The 18,674-nt window shown below is 36.8% G+C and overlaps 1 protein-coding gene across 1 annotated transcript; it reads right to left on the reverse strand.

Annotated features, from left to right (window-relative positions):
- Positions 1-4,623: 4,623 nt before the first annotated feature.
- LOC100372037 (glutamate receptor 2-like) lies at positions 4,624-18,440 on the reverse strand. The gene is made up of 12 exons (XM_085508369.1): positions 18,348-18,440; positions 17,222-17,484; positions 16,769-16,948; positions 14,986-15,159; positions 14,497-14,601; positions 14,196-14,327; positions 13,084-13,293; positions 12,136-12,489; positions 11,376-11,508; positions 9,106-9,507; positions 7,722-7,894; positions 4,624-6,426 (listed from the first exon to the last, which is right to left on the reverse strand). The coding sequence occupies exons 1-12, from the start codon at positions 18,376-18,378 to the stop codon at positions 6,124-6,126; spliced, it is 2,460 nt and encodes an 819-aa protein (XP_085364495.1). The 5' UTR covers positions 18,379-18,440; the 3' UTR covers positions 4,624-6,123.
- Between the last annotated feature and the right edge of the window lie 234 nt (positions 18,441-18,674).

The raw sequence follows: 18,674 nt of genomic DNA on the forward strand, positions 1-18,674 counted from the left end.
TCTGTACTATCGTATAATTGTGTAGCAGAAATATTTGTCAAATGGCTCTGGAACCTGTATAAAAAAATATTATTTTATCAAAGCAAAATTACCTTCACATTTAACTAATTTCAATTGCGTGTGCTGTTAATTCGATATGACCTACTACTGTTGTACACATACTGTTTTAATCGTTTCCAACAAATGTTTCAACTTCACAAATTTGTGAACATTTCAGACAGCTTTCTCATTTCTGAGAATGATTTTTGAAAACTTGTAACTTTTTCCAACTTCTAAACACCATTTTTGATATCATAGATGACATTTGACAGACATTCCAGAAAGCACTTGGAAACTACTTTATCGATTTATAAGTCTTGGACTTTCAACCACATTCTCACATTCCATATAACCTTGGCAAAGGATGTCAGTGCTTGTACATTGTCTCAGCCATACCAGACAATTTACTTTCTATGAAAATTACTGTTTCGACGATAAAGTTGTTTCTTAACAAGTTTTTAACAAGAACTTTTTCACCTTCCAAAGTAATCTTATAAATTATTAAATTATAATTATTGTGCAGGTGAATCGTTGTGGTTATAACTATTTTTGAACTTTTAATACAATTTTCCTGCTTACCAAAGCCATTTTTCTGACTATCCAGACGTGAATCTTGTATTCTCACTATGTTCTGTTCTCTTCAAACTATTTTCCAGAATTGTTTAGTCAACTTTTTTTGCATTTCAAAAAAACTTTTGTGACTTTCAGGCAACATTTCCGTTTCAGGATACTATTTGAACTTTTCAAATTTACTGTCTAATAGATGCAAATTTTCGGTCTTGTAACATGATCTTTCCTCTTCTCAGACCACTTTTTGACTCCCAAAATCTTTTCCCATTCATAATCTACCTTGCAAATGACTTCAGAATCATCTAAAATGCTTCATAACTTTTCAGATCACTTTCTAGAATTTAAAATCAATTTTGCCAACATCTACATTCTTGTCGTCTGAAATCACGACTCTTCTGACATTTCCGCCTTCCAAAGCAAAGTTTCTGACTTGGCAGGCAATATTTCTACCTTCCCAAACAACGTTCAATACTACTAATGCAAATCCCCCCCCTAAAAAACAATTTCGGACTGTAGATCTTTTTTATTTTTTCCCAAAACTGCCAAGCAATTTTTGCCCCTTCCAATCAACTATTTTATCCTCGGAGACGAATGTTTTGTTCCCGTCAACCTTTCAAAGCAACTTTTTTTCTGCCAATGAACACAACTACGTTCTGTTCTCTCCCATCTTTCAAAGCATTTATTTCTACTTATAGACAACATTCCAAGAAATTTTACTGCAACTTTTTAGTCTTGTAAAAAAACTTTTCCCTCTTTTGAAACTACTTCACGGACAGTTACAGCCAATCTCGCAAACTTCTTCAACTTTGCTGATCGCGTTTTCGTTCCCTCTAATTATATGTTTTAGACTTTTGACACAACCTCTTTCTAATGTAGCATTTCCAACTTGCAGACGAGATTTCGGTCATTCTGCATTTAGAGCTGCTTTTGGATTTTTCAAACAATTTTCACCCCTTTAAAATTGACTTTCCAGTCGACACTACTCCATCATCTAAAATAGCACCTCAGGTGCTAACAAATTAGTCACTGGAAGGGCCCAGCACCCCTAGCCTCTGTTTTAATGTTTGACGAACCAGCTAGTTATAAGATGTCGAATCCAGAACTAATTCCACCTACCTGGAAAGAATTCCCGATTCCGCATTCAGAAAATTGAATGACAGTACTCGGAACTCCTAGAGGGCGCTGATGAATACGCTTTTCAAAGATGCTGTAGCTTTCATAAGTAATGTGTTAAAAAGCATTGTGAAAAGATACGGCTTATTTAAGCTGACATGTTTATTCTTTTGTTTATGGATCAAAGTACACACTCAATGAAGTATTGAACAAGAACTTTGTTGTCAACAAAGCAAGTAGTCACTCATGCACACAAGTTTATATATAGACAGGGAGTGTTTTCATTATGGTGTATTCTCATTTTTGTGTATGATTATTGATCATGGTTAATGTATTTCCAATTCATTAATTTGAGTCAAATAAAATATACTATACTATAAACAGTAGTCATCTCCACAACGGCGTTATTATTGGTAATCTGGTCGTGGGAGTTGAAATATCGTGGTAAAGGTGGGCCATCTGAATGGTTAACCACTTCCATTTACTGTGGCGGCACACCTAACAGCTTCCCAGCACAACTAATCAACTATCAGACTATGTTGAAAGATCTGGAAAGTGTTACTGACATATTCAGGAAGAAGGAGATTTGTTGGCGAATATTGTGGTGGTCACAGTGGTGTCCGACTCCCTCCCTCTTCATGTATTTGGTGGAAAGATGTGCCCAATCATAGACTTAAGAAACCTAATCTATACATACCTGTAGATTACTTCAAAATTGTAACTGCAGCCTATGTAAGCCACTGCCCACATCAAAGCGATTACTTGACAAAGCCATTGATATACCTACACTTCATGACTCTTGAATATATGCATGGACTTCTCAAACAAATTTTCAAAATCAAGTTAAAGTTTGAAAACTAGCTTTGGAATTTGAATAGCTGTATGTCCGAAAAGTAGTTTGAGAAGACTGAAATTTGTTGTAAAGTTCGGAAAGTTCATATGAAAACATATTATCTGTAAATGTTGGGGAAAACATACCCTTTTACTGTCAATTATTTTGAAAAGACGGGAAATCTGTCCCTTAAAAGTCCGGTCAGTTGTCTGAAAAAGTTCTATGTGTGGTTTGGTAAAATAGGAAAGCGGTTTGAGAAAACAGGAGTAGTATCTTCAAAGTCGATATAAATAGATATTTGTATGAAAACTTTACAAACTTAATTTGGAAGAAAAGAAAAGAATAGTGTCTGGAGCGTTTGAAACGTGGTTTTTGAAGACATCCAATTGTCCGCAAGGCCGAAAAAGGATAGCGGGATGTCAACAACGTCGGAAGTGTTGCTTGCAAAGCAGTAAAGTCCTGAAATGTTGTCAGAGAAGACAAGGTAATTGTTTGCAAAGTTGCTATGGCAGGTGTGATAGTTGTCTGTGGATTAGTTCGTGAAAACAATGAATTTGAAAATTCAAGAAGGGGTTTTGTAAGGGAGCGAAGTTATTTGAAACGTTTGATGGAATGGACCAGTCATCTGCATTGCATTGGATGGAAAAATTGTATACCATTTCTGAAAATGGTTTAAAAATAAAAAAAAAGTCTGGTTCATAAAATAAGTATGTCATATGCAAATTTCAATAATTGGCTAGAAACGTTTCTGAAAAATTTTAATTCATTTACAAGATCGAATGTCGCTTGGAAAGTACGAGTAGGAGTGGTAGTTATCAAAAAATAAGTCCGTACAATTTTACACACCTTTCATGCAACTTTTAATCAATTATTAAAATTCATTCAATAAGTTCTGCAACCTTTCAGAAGTCAATCGTCAGTAACCTTCGGAAGTCAATACATAATATAATACACACGTAATCACATGATCATACCATCATGGACAGTTTCCACAAATATCGTGGTTAAGTATAGTAGTAATATTGAGCAACAATAACACAGGACCAGTTCAATAGGAATCCCAATATTTTACAATTATACAAAAGAGTACACGGTGATAAAGCGCCTCCAATTACACAAGGCTGCAGGCAGTTACCGAGGAGGTTTCGAAACATTCCCAGACACTTTCCCAAGAAGTTATTTAGAGATTATCAAAACACTTTATGCCCTTGACATATGATCGTATGGGATGGCGTCGTATAATGGATGTTCCATTGCCAGTTTATTTGCCAGAACACGCGTCACTCAGTCAATCTTTCCCAATTTGCAATCTTCTACTATTTAACTCCACATCAATAACGTCATCATGTACGAGTTTGTGCAACGATGTGTGACAAAGTACAGTGAATTTGTCGCGTTTTATCAAAAGTAACGTGACACAGCTAGCTGAAGTCGACCGCTACTCTTGCTGGAACGTATCCGACCAGTTCGGCGGAAATGTCGCACATTAATGCAATAAATGTATATGTTTAGTAAATGATGAGTACAAAATCAAAAACTGCATTCAAAACAAAAATGTTCAGATGCAGATAATTCGGGTTTTAAAAACAATCAACGATTGTATCGACGAGGTTTTCGTAAAACGTTCAAAATAGAATCAACTTATTAAATTAACGAGCGTTTGGATGCATGAGTTATTTATTTTTGTTGAACCCACCTGAAAACAAGATTCGTTGTTCTGATTAACTGTCACGTAGGCAAGTACGTAATCATGTGGCGTTACATCGATCACTGAAGGATCTAGGAAATTGTCTGATTAACTTGTAGTTTGGTATTTTTTGTCTGCTAAGTAGCTGCAATCAGCGAAGTAATTGCAATGAAAGCTTAACTTAATGTGACGGTCATCAATCTCTGTCCCATCTCTAGTAGGAATTATTTGAAACTTGTTATTATCGATAATAATTGCCTGACCCCTTAGTTTATGGCCCATCATATATCTCAAAGTTACTGGGTAGTTGCCTAACAGGTGAGGTCAAAGTAAATATTTTGCGCCTGCTGTAAATATACACAATACACTGTTTTCATATATCTGTTTTTAAACATAATTTAATAAGTTTATTCTGAAATACTGAAATGTTTTAAAGCTTAAATCACAAAAAGTACAGTAGTAGGGAACTGTCCCTCATAAAGTTTTTTGTTAAAATAGTTTTTTTTTCTTGATACAACAGAACCTCCGAGTGTTGTTTATGACTGTACATATATGGTGTGGTAGAAATATCGTGTATATTATCAACTATTGCTTCGAGAACACGCCTGTAGTGATTACAGTCAGCGTAAATTAGAAAGGCTTGCAGACAATCTGTTTAAAATCCCAGGCACACGGAGGAATCCAGGTTATTTGAGGCCGGTTATATTCCATTTCTGTGTGATCAACATACAGGCGGTTGTCCGGGAATACGACTCTGACATCGCAATAGCCAGAACATAACTGCATTCCATGCATTCCTCGTTGATACGTTTAACTCCAGACATCTGCATTCATTCAGCAATTTTGATTTGTGACGTCACCAATTATATCCACTTATATGCACATCATACACTTACGTATTCCTATATATATATATATATATATATGATATTTGCACGAACACATTGTACGATGCTCCAAACTGCGATTTAGGAGGTGTTGACAAGGTAACATCTGCTAACCTGCATGATCGATATCACGTGGGAAGACTAGTGGGCAAACTCTCAAAGATGAACAATTGTCATTATAACAAATGCAAATCAATTTAGCAGGATAACGCTAAAACATACAAGTAAAACGTGAGTTATTTCTCAATGATGGACAAACTAATTCAAACCATGCGACATGCATTGCTAACATTTATTGATACAGGTAACAGGTGATGATATCTACACACTGGACATTGTAATGTGATGCAGTGATTCTAATTTACACTAGTCCTTGTTTAGAAAAGGTGTGATGTGCATTATGCCATTGATGCACTGGAATAAGTTAACTGCGATGCAATGTAGCGAGTGTAAACAAGTTCTTTCTTTCTATTTCATTTATACATTGGTGTGAGTGCGTGGCAGTGAGGAAAGTTATATTATTTACGTTTTGTTTTTGGAATAAGAATTATGTGTTCTATGCCATTTATATATAAGATTATGGCATCCGCTAACTGAGGTAGAGTAAGCAATAAGTAGTCCTTTCTTGGTCTATGTCTTGTACACATTCATTTTTTATAGTTCTTTATTGCTGTGTGAACAATCACACGAATTATGTAACGCACGTGGAGTAAACTGACTGGGACAAAGGGCGCACAATTTTGCTTAAATTATTCGACAACTTGTCCATCTTCAAGAGTTCGTTTAATACCTACCGATGAACATGTGTGGTCAAGACAAGTAATACTTAAAAATGCAGGTGCAAATAACATAATGGCAAATTAATGTGTGTCAGTGTTGGGAAGACATCCTGGTTAATGGGGTTGTATTAACGGGTTAGATTAGGTGCAAGGTTTGTCAAGACCAAACGTGCTACATCATGGCAACATTCCGTGTTACGTGATACGTCATGCCCGTCAGTAGACTGAGACCGTGTTAGACACCTCGTTTGGTCCATTTGCCCTCACGTTGGTGGGGTTTAATCGCTGGTTATTCAACTCATGCCTTCTAACATCCTGTGTTCTGTAGTCCTCTAAGGGAACTACTTCGTATCGCGCTCGTGGAAAGTCACGATTTGCTAAGAAATGTTGATTTATGGAGACCCGTGGTCTCAAATTATCGTAATCGATGCAATCATCGTCCCTTGTTCGCCGACCACACTGTTTTAAGTTCTTGCTAGTAGCTCGTATTCGTCTTCTTAGTGCTTGGCACCACGAAGGCTGTGAAGCGTATACAAAAAAAAGAAAATATTAAGCAAAAAAAGTCATTTACATGGACAGTATGGGGTTAGATCTGTGCCAAAAACATTTCTCTTAGCATTTTACAATTATGTTAACATTCTTTTATCATTTTGTTAGCATTTTTACATTATTTCAAAATGACAAAAAAAATGTGAACATAATGGTATGATGCTAATAACAATGTTTTTGGCACTGATCTCACCCCATAGTACAGTTCTTAGTGTAATTATTACGTTAAACAAAACCGAATCTAATCAATCATTTTGAATCAGAACTTGACGGAAACTTGTATACTTGTGTACACATTTTGACATGAACTGGTTACGGAATAGCGAAAATGTTTAATTTTGACACATCTCTAGTACTAAAATGGCTGCAATACGGTCCTCTTGAATCAGTTCATGACATGGGTTCATTTATCTATTATTTTTTTTTATTAACCTCTGATTACTCGAACGATGCATCGACACTAACTTGAAATAATTTCGACTGATAATTTATTTCGAAAAAAATTGATAGATAAATGATCGATAACCATCGGCGGTCGTAACTAAACATGCGCGTCGATAGACTTAGTCTTTTTAAAATAAATTAGCATTTGTAAATGTAGTTTCATAAAATTACGAACTTTCTAGTTTTTTCGGCACGCGAAATAGGTAATACAATAATCGTGGCGTCATGGGCTGTATTATCACTTTCCGTTCGTGCACAGTACTAATCCATAACGTCAATCGCCCAACTCCGTGAACAAGAAATATCAGATTATAAAAAAAAAACAATTGACAGAGGAAAGCCAAAAAACACACATGAGAAGGAAATTATAAATTTACACTGGAGTTAAACCATCTTCCCCAACAGAATTTTTAATCTCCATCTTCTAATGTAATTCTAGTCGCTTTCCAGTGAAATTGTCAAAAAAGAGGCATATTTCTGTAGAGAATGTCATCATTTTCGCGTAAAAATGATGGTCGACCATCGAATTTGCACGCTACAACACAGTATCAATAAAAGGTATAACGATAACCAATAGCTTTAAAGAGGGAGGGTCGTCACCTGCGCACGCCCTGGAATTGAATCTCAAGCGACGATAACAACACACGCCAAAAACGCAAAGGCTCATGGGTAGACGCTTGTTTGTAAACAATGACACGCTATGGCCATCTAACGCATGCGCATGTGACGACTCCCCCGCTTTAACATTCTTGAAGCCGTCTTCGTTCACATATACCACACTTCGACCGCAGAACACATAGTAGGCGTTAGGCAATACATACCTTTTTAGCCGGCTCTATCTTGACCGACGTGGTTTCTTTATATGACGCCCAGCACCACTCCACCAACATTATAATGAAACCGAACCCAAAACCGGCAAACATAAAATAAAACACACCCGCCATGTTGTTAATACTCATTTGGCTGCCGGCTTTCTCTGTGCTAGTTTTCTTATCTGAAAAAGGAAATATATACTTTTATCTACTTCCAAAATGTTACAGTTCACAATCATTGAATTGGGCGATAAAACAATAACTGATAAAATAATCTACAGAGGCAACACGGAATTTGAACACTAAGATATAAACATTTATACGAATATCATGGTAAACATGAAGTGGTGTCAGGTGATTTTAAAACAAGTGAGATTATCCTGCTTCTCAAGTGCTCATTCTGATTCATAATCAAATGGTTAATATCATAATTCCTTGGTTTATATCAGACAAGTAACATTGATGACATCATTATCTGTGAACATCATTACCATATTAAACTGTAATATCTGCTAAAAACAAACCATTGAATGATGTTAACCATGGTTAATATCATTTTTACTACAGAAGAGAACGTTTCTTTAAAACATCGACATAAGCACTACGTGTCCTGGGCTGGTGTATAAGTTGTAAACCCCTAAGGCAGGAGGGAGTGAAATATTGCTGTGGAGATGTGTGAAATTGAAATCATCTCTTTTCTCATAAAATCTAGTAAAACACCAAATTTCAAAGCACAGTCCTAAATATGAAGCAGAAATAGCAAATCTCCCATTCATCCAAGGTTTATTATATATTTGGAATCTAATCACTAAATTAATATAGAAATTACATCATCAATATACTCTTACGAATGAAGAAAGAAATCAGTCAGCAAGTGCGCAGAGTTTGTTGCCAGCTCCTCCAAACTTGACAAACAAATTAGTTGGCAAATATAAATGTTAGCACACTAATAATGTCTTCGAAATGAGTTGCATCATAATTACTTCCCTTGATAGTTGACAAAGTTGAGGTTAAAAAATTCAGCTCTTTAGTTAGGAGATTCAGATGACCCAGCAATCATTCAAGCTTTGTATGCAGTCTGGGTACCAAGTCATTTGTTACCTCCTTGATAGAAATTTGTATACAAGTCTTGAATGACTTGTGAATCATTAGCATTATTTAATTAATATAAATACCGTTCATCTAAGTTATCAGTAGTATTATTTTGTTCTCGATAGTTTGGATTTAGTAGCGCAATAATCAGTAAAACTTTTCTCCAAATATATATATATATATATATATATCTTATCATTTATCATCACGCGCAGAAACCGGCATAATACAGTAATGAAATACTGTCAACTATAAAAACGCACGTGAAGAAAAAGTATAATATAGTTTCTAGATAACTCACCTTTGTCACAGATTCCCGTGAAATAATTATTCGAGAGTTGCTCTATGTATCCACTTTGCCGTAGCTTTAAAATTTCTAAACTAAAAATGTCTGTGAGCTGTGAGTGAAGCGGCAAACCAAGTCCATAACCCATTTTGCCAAATAGTCTGCCAACGGTCTGTACGTCACATGGCTCCTTATTCGCCGCGTACTCCAATATAGCCGAATCCCAAATGAATGCGTAATTGCCTTCTTTCACTTTTTTTATCCCCTCCGTCGTGTTGTCCACGTTTATCATGGAGTTTGAGATTTTTTTGTAAGGCTCTACGCCGGCTTGTTCGAAGTACGATTCCGGCTGACTGTTATGCACAGTCCCGTATGGGATGCTGCTTTGTTTTGCCAAGTCATCCACGGAACTAATTCCTGTAATGTATAAATGTTTATGCCTTAGAACCTGTGTGATTCTAGTTTCACAGTGCACGGAAATATGCACTGTGCTACGATATATACACATTTACTCTCATGAACGTAACGCACACTGGATGTATCTGTGATGATTTATTTTGTGAAAAACTGAATATGAGAATAGTGCCGTGCGAGACGGTGCCGCTGTCAACTGGCTCCCCTTTATATTATTATGTCTAGAAATTACTGCCGATTAACACCCTGTATTATAATAATTTGTTTAAATATATGTGGTCGCAGGTACAGGGTTGCGTGCTGGTATAAAACAAAACAATTTCATTTGTCATTAATAGGTTTGACAACTTGAAATCACATCACAGTTATTAATCATATCAACAGACGTGTTTATGATTTATGATCTTACAGTCAGGTAATAGAAGATTTCAGTAAATGTCTACTAATATTGATAATAAATAAATGGAACTTCAAAAGTATCCTATTTACGTTCAAAAGTATACTGGTAATATCTTACAGTTAGGTAATATAAGATTTCAGTAAATGGCTACTTATATTAATAATAAATAAATGGAAGTTCAAACGTATCCTATTTACATTCAAAGCTGTAATAAACTACAGTTGGTTGATAGCAGTTTACATTGAATTTCTTAGAACATTCCTATTTTTTAACGAAGTTAAAAAGCATTATATTTTTGCTTTCTAAAACCTCGTAATATCGCAAGTTTAAGAATCTTAGAAAGGGTATTGGGAACAGAGAAGAGTTTAAAATGTGATTTCTCATCCGGGAGGAACATCAAGGATTTACTGAACCTGATCGTACAGGTATATTCCTGGTGTCGTTCAGGTTGACTGACATGTTCATATTTTATGGGGCTAAGTTTATGACCAGAAATAAAAATAATCTTGGGCTAAAGCTCAAAAAAATTACAGTTGTACCAAATATGTCAAAACTCAAGATTGTTCTAGCTAGCTCATCGATATACTTCAAATAAAATAATCAGATATGTTTTTCATGCATAGTTTATCTGTAGAAATTGGGGAAACATTTATCATTCACCATTTTTCATGAAATTACACACTCATTAGTATTCTAATTTGCATATTCAGATAATTACCACTGGTAATATGGATGCAGACTGCATCAATGTATGTGCCTATCATATTTCATCCAAATATATTGAGTTGAGATAATCCATATTCAGTAATGTGTAAATGAGGTAATTTACATATGCAAATTATCCCTAATAGCAGGGGCATATAAATGATATCAATGTATATCCCCACTAAATTTAGTTCAAATCTGTTGAGCTGTTGATGAGTGAATCCAAACTTAGTGAAAAAATGCAAATTGTCTAATTTACATATGTAAATTAACGAATAGTAATATTTAGGTGTAAAACGCCTGCATTTCAAGTGTGGTGAGCAGCAGTAACATGAATTACATATGCTAGCAGACAGTACGTATGCAGTACCACCTAACTTTCTGTTCATTGGAACATGGGCGCCTTTTGAACGTAAGGACCCTTTGAACTCCTAACAGTCGTCGCTCAGTGCATTACAGTGGTCACGCGGTGAACCTTCGAATTTCATGCAAACAAATAATGTATTTTACACACTTTGTTGTCGTCGCATGGGACCCATACCAGTGTCTTATCTGACGACGTGTCTATCCAGCCCATGTGGATTGAATTGAATTTAGATTTATCAAAATCGATCCATCGCGGCAAAAAAGTAGATTTCATAATTTCTATTAATTAATGAATATACCTGGTACATGTCATATTTTAAAGGGCGTTTGTCGTCACGCCGCGCCCTGAAATTCGAACACGCGCTGCGCGACGACCACCGCGCTTTAAACGTGTGCTTACCGGTACTCATTCTAGCAACAGTGAGAAAAGCAGCTAGGTTGGCTGTGTAGTTTGCTGTGATGATAATGACTGCCATCCACCAAAATCCACCAACTATTCTACCAGATATCGACCTTGGATTGAAATCAGCTCCCTGGTGAAACACCGATAAATGATTAGTATTCTGGCATGTCAGAATGTAAATATATTGTTATTCAAATAAGTATCGTGTCAGATTTCTAATCTATTGTTAATTCGGATATGTACATTTCAAATATTTGAATACATTTTAGTCTAATATTAATATGCGTTGAAAATGAATGGTTATAAGCACAATACAATATTTTGTTTTATTCTTATGTCGTTGCGAATATGCTGAATATCCGAATTCCTATGAAACACGGAACCGTAATCGCGTAACTGGAAAATTAGTATTAAAATCATTATAAAAAAGTATGTGTTCCAGTATTAAAAACATATGTTTTTGCCCATATCACCTCTTAAAATTGCATTTCTATAAAGGACTGCAATTTAATTGAGTCGAATTAAATTACATTTAAAATGCCTTTCTATAAAGGATTGTGATTTAATCTAGTTTAATTAAATTGTATTTGGAATGCATTCTTATACAGGATTGCAATGCAATTGAGTTGAATTAAATTATTGTATTTTAATGGCATTCCTGTATAGTTCCACCATCGATTCTGATTCTGGTTCCGGTTCTGCGTTTTATAGAAAACCCTATTTCCAGCGAAATAACCACGCACTCGCTGTCACTTACTTGTTGCATCCAGGAAGCGAATGAAAACCACAGAGCGTTATAAAGATTCATAGAATTTCGTGCATCGTACGTAGAGGTATCACTTGAATCGGGACGCTGGACGTATGCACCATAATAGCCATAGGGACTGAGATAACTGCAGACTGAAACACACATGCCGGCAAACAACATGGCAAGCAGAATAGCCATCCACAAATCATAGCTGAATGGGTCGAGAAATGCGAACAGGCTGCGTTCTGGCTCCTTGACTTTCATTAGAATGGTCAATCCGAGGTCCAAGTATGGTTTGGTGAATGCGATGTACTGTTGCCTTTCGTAACTTATTGTGAACGGTGCCACTGCCACATCGGCTTTCTGTGAACGAAAAATAAGTTGTTTAAACTGTTCGATATAAGTCCCATATGACATATGCAACGCGTGTAATGCATTCTCCAAGTATCGACTGAACCACGCCATCAACGGCAGAAATTAGTCGAGGCTTGAATGATGGCTTGTAATGCATACTGTTTTCAAGCGCGGCAGACGTGCGCATGTGCGACATTTGTATTGACAAACTTTGATTTTCCCACAGTCCAATGCGCTCTTTTAATGGAAATCACAAGTATGAGGTTTTGCCTGGGCGCGACTTGCACTATAGCTATATCCTTCGATACCTTCCAACCACCTCACAACTACCTAATTAAAGTTTCGTAACGCCTCAGTGTGTACTCGTTGATCTGCGCAACAGTCAAAGTCGCCATCTCTGTTTACTAGTATATGAGAACCATATATCTCGCGCATGCGTGGCGCGACGCGTTTGAGGCCAAATCACGCGCGGGTTTATGATTGATTCAGTGTAAACAGTTACGTTTAGTAAATGACAAAGAGATATCGATTTCGTCATCATTTTTTGAATCTGGATTATAACCACGAAAATGCATCTATACCATAGTTTTGTGATACACTTACTCCCTGGATGAGCTGACCAACCATGCCATTCCATCTAACCCTGTCTGAGTCCTCGTCTTTTGCGCCATACTGGCCATCGGGAACAAGGGTCATCTCGTATTTGAAATCTAAACTACTCTGCAATTTGTCCAATAAATCTTTGCAAAAGCCTTTATATCTATCGTTGCCCTTTTTTGTAGGATCGTCAGACATCATAACAAACGGCTCATCCTATAAGCAAAGAAATCAAACCAAGCTTGCATATTACTATGGAGTATACAGTGTGGTTTTCCAATGTCTGATCAGTGTAACCCCTTTGTATCACTATGGTAACGTTGTTGTTTATCAAAACTTTGAACGCCGAAGTAAACTTTTGCCATCTTTCGCGAAAAAAAAACAAAAAAAAACGAAACAAAAAAAAAACGCGTAAATATTTTAATATTTTTTCTCCAAGAAATATTGACCTGTCGCTTTAAATATCAAGTTCATCTGGTCCAAAACTAAAATACTAGTACCTTATAGAAAAATTCATGATTAAAACGTGGGGAAAATCCCTCAACATTTAGGGGTGAAAACTCGTGGCGTTCAGTATTTTAATATGTAAAATATGAAAGAATTCTACGTTGCTAATCCTCGTTGTCTTAAAGCAGGGGGGGGTCGTCACCTGCGCACGCGCGAGTCTCATGCGACGATAACAACACACGCTAAAAACGCAAAGGCTCATGGGTTGACGCTTGTTTATAAACAATGACACGCTATGGCCACCTGACGCATGCGCAGTCGACGACTCCCCCGCTTTAACACATGTTTGTTGTACAATGTTTCACCCTAAAACACGAGATTCCTCTGGAACAATCTAACAAATAACTAAATTGAAGTAAAAATTGTAAAATTGGAATAGTTCATGGAAAAGAATATAGAATAAAGTCAAATAATGTACCAAAAGCAAATACGTTTGTAGATAGAAATAGCATTCTGGGTAAAATTCTTTTGCATAGAGTCAAGGGGCAATGGAACACGTAGAAGCGTAAAATTACAAGATTTAAACCGCGTTCTGTGTCCTCAGTCAACGATCTATTCTACGTGAAATACATATATAGATGACCAGCTACCTGAAGGAAAAGTCGACTTACCAATATGGTAGTGATTTTCAAAGTATAGTTACTGAGATCAAGATTACTATCAGTCGGAACTGTTCGGGTATTTCCGGGGAAGAACACACGTGTCGATATCTCCATGTCACCTTCGCCATACCATCCGCCCACCTGCAATTACGAAAATCGTTCCACCACGTGATTACATATATTAAGTTACCGTAGATTACGTAATAAAAAGAAGTGGCGGTAAACGCGGTGCGTCGTTTGATATACATTTTTTGTGTTTAAATGAAATTCGAACGACTACTATAAATACAGAGAATTATCACAGACTTACTTTTTCAAAACCACGGTTTCTCAAATTCACGATATCATAGTGAGCCACATCGGGCGCGTTGAAGTCTGTGAAATTGACATAATTCATTGTGCCATTGCATTGCACCTGTAATTAGAACATGCCGTATATATTACTCCTTCGTGCGATGTACATACACCCAGGCTTCGGTCATTGCGTATTAGTTTCGCAAACTAGCAGGACCTAACTTGTACACTGCATAGTACTGTAACACTTGTGTATACTTATTTTAAACGTCCCTCTTGTTTGTTGTTGTGTCATCTATTAACCCTATTATTATTATTATTAACTCGCAATCAGCATGGTTTGACTTTAATCACTGTATAAAGTCTCCAGTTGTGACGCTAACACTGATTGGCTATTCGCACTGCCAATCACTTGGCCGATTTTTTGTAATATTAACACGTACTATTTACTACTGAAAAATACTAAATCTATAATACCTACTCAAAACACGACAGAAAGACTTACTTTTCGTATATATTGCTTTAGTTTTTCTCCATCTCGCCATTTCTCGATGTCTCTCTTCGAACACGTTCTAGCTGGATAAGCGGGTATGCTAAGATTGTGTCCGTCTGTCAGGTAGTTATGCAGAGCATGTCCTATAGCAATTACTGAGTCGTACGTTCGCAATACGGACGCCATCTGTTTTAGAAAATATGGTGGCTTAGAAGAAAAAATATTCGAGAAACAGATTAAGTATGACAAACACTTTAATTCAGCTGAAATCTCGAGTCGGAGGTCATGACCTTGAAAGGAGACTTCCTTTCACAGTTACGACTAGTGCATTATATTATTTACATATCATTGGGCCCATATCTCTCCGGGAAATAAATACCTAACAAAACAGTGGAAATGAATAAACAGTGCATAAACGGTAATACCGATATTAAATTCAAACAAACAATTGTTACTATAAACAATGACAAGCGTTATTTACAGGTGCATTATGGGTACCTTTGAGTTTATGTTGTTGCAGCACACATAACAGTATACATTTAGTGAAATAACAATGCAACTGCGCATGCGCTTTTAATTAGTTATGCAATGCGCAAGTATAGTATATTTCAATCTTATTGACATTGCCCTTTTTAAATTAATTTCATGTCCACCGCTTTGAGTCATGCTGTAAAAGCCCATGCTTACAATGCGACATATTTTGGGGCACAGACAAAACTGACGCCTCCTACGCGCCTTGACGTGACAGAAGACAACTTTAACATATAAGAACATACATAAGTAATAAAACATTGCACGCACGGCAAACGATCGATGGCCACACATATCTGCGGAAGAGTTTGGGTGAGAGGAAGGATACGATGATGAACACTGAGAATAGAGTTGCGCCCTCATAGTCCGCGTGGACACTTCTCGCAGCTGCTATTAATGTGGCTCTGCTTGACCTGGTTGAAGTCATTGTCACTAGATGTGCTAAACATGTTGCATTCACCCCTGACCACATGCAACTTTATGTTCGCTGAATTTGGAAAATCAGTGAATATTATAGTGTAGTGCTATATTGTTATTAGCCAAACCTTGCGGTGAAGTGTTCCAGTAACTGTGCTAGTCAGGAAACTATTTCTAGGAATACGTGCCTGGGGGTGAACAGATTGGATACTGACTGAAACGTACAACAATATAATCCATGAGTGAATACAGTTCGATTTGGTCTAAATTAGTTTGCCAATTTCATTCGTAGATAAGGAAAACCCAAACGACAGGGACTAGCGCGAAGGAAAGGGACAGGAAGGTGCAACTGGAGTAAATATATTACACACCGACATGGCAATATACAGCAACGTGTAATTGGCATACATTAAACGTGTTATACATACCAACCGGTTTAAACCTGTTTACATATATGTGTGTATGTCACTTACAGTAGGACGAACAGACAGACATACATTAGTAAGAGAGTCAGAGCAGAATGCTGCTGAATGAATGGCCAACTTTAACTCGCTTGGTGTGATGACGACAGAGGAAGTGACGTAATATCTCAAACAAGAAATTATGAGGAAGTAACGTAACGTAAACAGAAATCACCAAAAAATCGTCGGGAAGGCTAAATACATGCGTGATGCATGCAATTGAACTTAACTGAAATAACTGAAAATACAAACAAGTGTTTCACCTCAGGGAATGTACTCCCGCCATCACCAAAAATGGAGTTATAATATGATTAAAATAGGATTATGACATGCATGAATTAGGTATGCAGATCAGAAAGAGAGAAAATGAATGAATGAGTGCGTACATTGAACTGATCAGTACAATGGTGATTGACCTCGAATCCTCGACTCCCACTGGAAGTTGGGTCCGTATTCCAGGCTTCAAGAAAGTTGGTGAACAGCATGCCCTCACCGACGGTAGGCCTCGTTCCTATCACTCCTATCAAATGTGGCGGTATTTCGAGACAGTCTTCATATAGTCCTTCCTGCAGAACGAGGTCGACAAAAAGTCATATTTATTTAAAAACTGACGACGGTGTTTGGTCGGTAATTTCGATTCTGGGCATATTATTTTTAAGTGTCGGGCGACGAAAGATCAAATCTATGTCGACGCTGAACACATTTTCTTTGATAGAATTTCGTACGTATAAATATAATCGAACAGGTAGACACATGACTGATTGATTTTTTTCATTGATTGATTAATTTATTGATCGATAAATCGTAACTAACGATGACTAATGTACGATCGTAATTACCAGCGCTGTGACTCCATCCGTAACCACCCACGCCCAGCCTGACTGAGTCATTCCTAGTTCCCCAGCCTGTCTCAGCACATATCTGGCGTGTATCGCTAAGCAGTTCAGTATCACCAGTCGTACCCCTTTACTGCGAATTGTGAGCAGCTGTTCCCTCGCGTCTACGCTGGAAGCATTTTGGGTTGGCAGAAATCGACCAACGTGCGAGATCACCCAGTTCTTTAATATTGCTATCCGTTGAAATTCTTGAAGTCCATTTATTCCTGTGAAACAAATTTCATAGGGTCATAGAACACGGCCAAACTCTTTATTTCTCTGGACGTTTGCCGTATGTTGGCGACCAAGTAGTTTTGTTCAGTGCGTATGGCCGAAAATGATTCTGTTGACAACTAGTATATCATATGAAATGTTTTTCTGAGTTTAAACTTAATAATAGATTCTAATCCAGCTGTGACGTAATACTGTATATTTGAATTCTGAGCGTTGGCGTAAGCACATTTAAAGAATTAATCGCATTAAATCTCAAAAATTCAAAAGATAGGTCGATATAAGAAATGGAACGAAATTATCGATTTCATGTGAGAATTATGATATTTGATATTCAGTTGTTTTCGGTTTGAGTGAGAATTAAATATATAAAACAAAATTCAGACTGAGTCACAGTGTTATGAGATGTCAATTTTTAAAACGTATATAGTATCACTTAATTTGGTAATCGTTGTTCAAAGTAAATACTGTAAAACAAGTCTTTTAGCTAGCATGTTATTTTAGCTAATTTAGCTAATCTGTAATGTCGCTAATTCAAGATGTCGCTAATTTAAAATAAAGTACATTTTCACATTAACTAAATTAAGATTCAGTTAATTCATGTATGGATTCAAATTCGCTAATTAAAAATGTCATGTAGCTATTTAAGCAATGACCCTATTTCGGGTATATCAGGTCGAAACTGTTAAATAGTGCTTGGAACAATGATTACTAAATATTTTCTACATGTATCTATCTTATGTATCTATCTTAAAAACTTGCATCTATTTGCAAGCCTAACATAGTAGTGCAATTTGTATCCAGCAGTGCACGTGATCATGACTACGACACGTGATCAGAAAATGCTTAAGGAACTCACCATAGTCTGTCAACGAAGTCAGGATGGCCATTCTGGACCAACGGAAATGTGCAATAATATCGATCAGCGCGCGGCTCTGCCAACTGTCTGGAGCGCTCATCTTGAACAAATACCCATACGTATTAGGATTCTGGGATAAGGTGGGATCCGTTGCAAACGGCGCAAATTGTGGGATGTGCAGACCTTCGGCAATTGGGTATACAGCCTTAACGTCTGAAGACGTCGTGGGTCCAACTATCGCTACTACTCCACGGGATATTAAGTTACAAGCTGTAATGAAAAGAATTAGCAAATTTTGAATTATATGCAATTATCGTGCGACATGGT

Source organism: Saccoglossus kowalevskii, chromosome 15 (assembly GCF_978046115.1).
Source record: "Saccoglossus kowalevskii chromosome 15, keSacKowa6.1, whole genome shotgun sequence".
Lineage (NCBI taxonomy): Eukaryota > Metazoa > Hemichordata > Enteropneusta > Harrimaniidae > Saccoglossus > Saccoglossus kowalevskii.